The 1,249-nt window shown below is 48.0% G+C and overlaps 1 protein-coding gene across 1 annotated transcript in view; it reads left to right on the forward strand.

Moving 5' to 3' along the window:
* The window catches only part of CLCC1 (chloride channel CLIC like 1), an 18,434-nt gene that overhangs the window by 14,542 nt on the left and 2,643 nt on the right, over positions 1-1,249 (forward strand). Inside the window, exons 5-6 of the mRNA XM_004699545.2 lie at positions 457-678; positions 855-995. Coding sequence (XP_004699602.2) covers positions 457-678; positions 855-995 — 363 coding nt within the window. The remainder of the gene's footprint in view (positions 1-456; positions 679-854; positions 996-1,249) is intronic.

A 1,249-nucleotide genomic window follows, 5' to 3' on the forward strand; every position in this document is an offset into this window, starting at 1 on the left:
AGTGCTTTTCATATGTATTTTCTTTGGTTTTTATGTTCGTCTCTGAGACATCCAACTGGATATTAGTACATCTACTCCTCACTCTCGTGTCTGAAAGTGTGCATTGACACCCCTAGTGAAAAATAAATCAGAGCGGTGCACATTAACAGCCACCGTGCGTCTGGTGCTGAGGCGTGAACGAGAACAACACTGGCTGTGCTGTGTCAAATTGACTGGGCCATGGGCGTCCGTGGTTTAACCACGATGTGATTAGGCAATAATGTAGCCAGCCTCCATGGTTGTGTGACAGCTTGGTCTTTGGAACATAACTGGATAACTGAGGAGTGGGTGCACTTCTATTGCACATGGATGAAGATTTACAAATGAATCTGTTTAGTTCCACATGACCTTCATCTAGAGGGCTTCACTAAGTAACGTAACAATAAAATTCTCTCTCACTTGCTTGTTTTTGGCAAGCCCGATGAGAATGAAGGTGATAGGCATTATGATGCCGAGATTATCCTGAAGAGACAGACCTTGCTGGAAATACAGAAGTTTCTCAGTGGAGAAGACTGGAAGTCTGGAGCCTTGGACGATGCACTAAGTGATATCTTAATTAACTTTAAGCTTCACAATTTTGAAACATGGAAGTGGCGATTTGAAGATGCCTTTGGAGTGGATCCATATAATATGTTCATGGTAGGATGGGCTGAGGGGATATTATGCTGCTTCCCTTTAAAAATTCAGTCAACAACTCCCCCCTCACATTATGTTAAGAACATGCCCAAGATCTTCTGTCTTTGGGGACCGTGAGCACTTCCTTGGGGAGCACAGCGCAGGCGGGGCCCTGGACCTGTGCCGCTCTCTGTCCCCAGGTGCTGTTGTGTCTCCTCTGCTTGATGATGTTAGTGGCCACCGAGCTGTGGACCTACGTGCGCTGGTACACGCAGCTGAGGCGGGTCTTCATCATCAGCTTTCTTGTCAGCTTGGCGTGGAATTGGATGTATCTATACAAGGTAGTAACTCGGCGGAAGGCCTTAGCGTTTTTAATGGTGACTTACTCATAGTAAAAGAAGAATTTTGCCCATGTAGACAAAGTGCCGGGTACAGCAAGATTGGTGTGTGTGTGTGTGTGTGTGTGGTCAGGGTCGCTGCTGGCTCACGCGTGCGGTGGGGTGAGTGCTTGTCCAGCCCATGGGAGGAGGTGTGCAGAGTCCTGGTGTTGCTAACGCAGCTCCTCCTCATGCGCCGGGAAGCTGAGTCAGACGAG

This window comes from Echinops telfairi, unplaced genomic scaffold (assembly GCF_000313985.2).
Source record: "Echinops telfairi isolate 266 unplaced genomic scaffold, ASM31398v2 ScPeMD7_443;HRSCAF=831, whole genome shotgun sequence".
Classification (NCBI taxonomy): domain Eukaryota; kingdom Metazoa; phylum Chordata; class Mammalia; order Afrosoricida; family Tenrecidae; genus Echinops; species Echinops telfairi.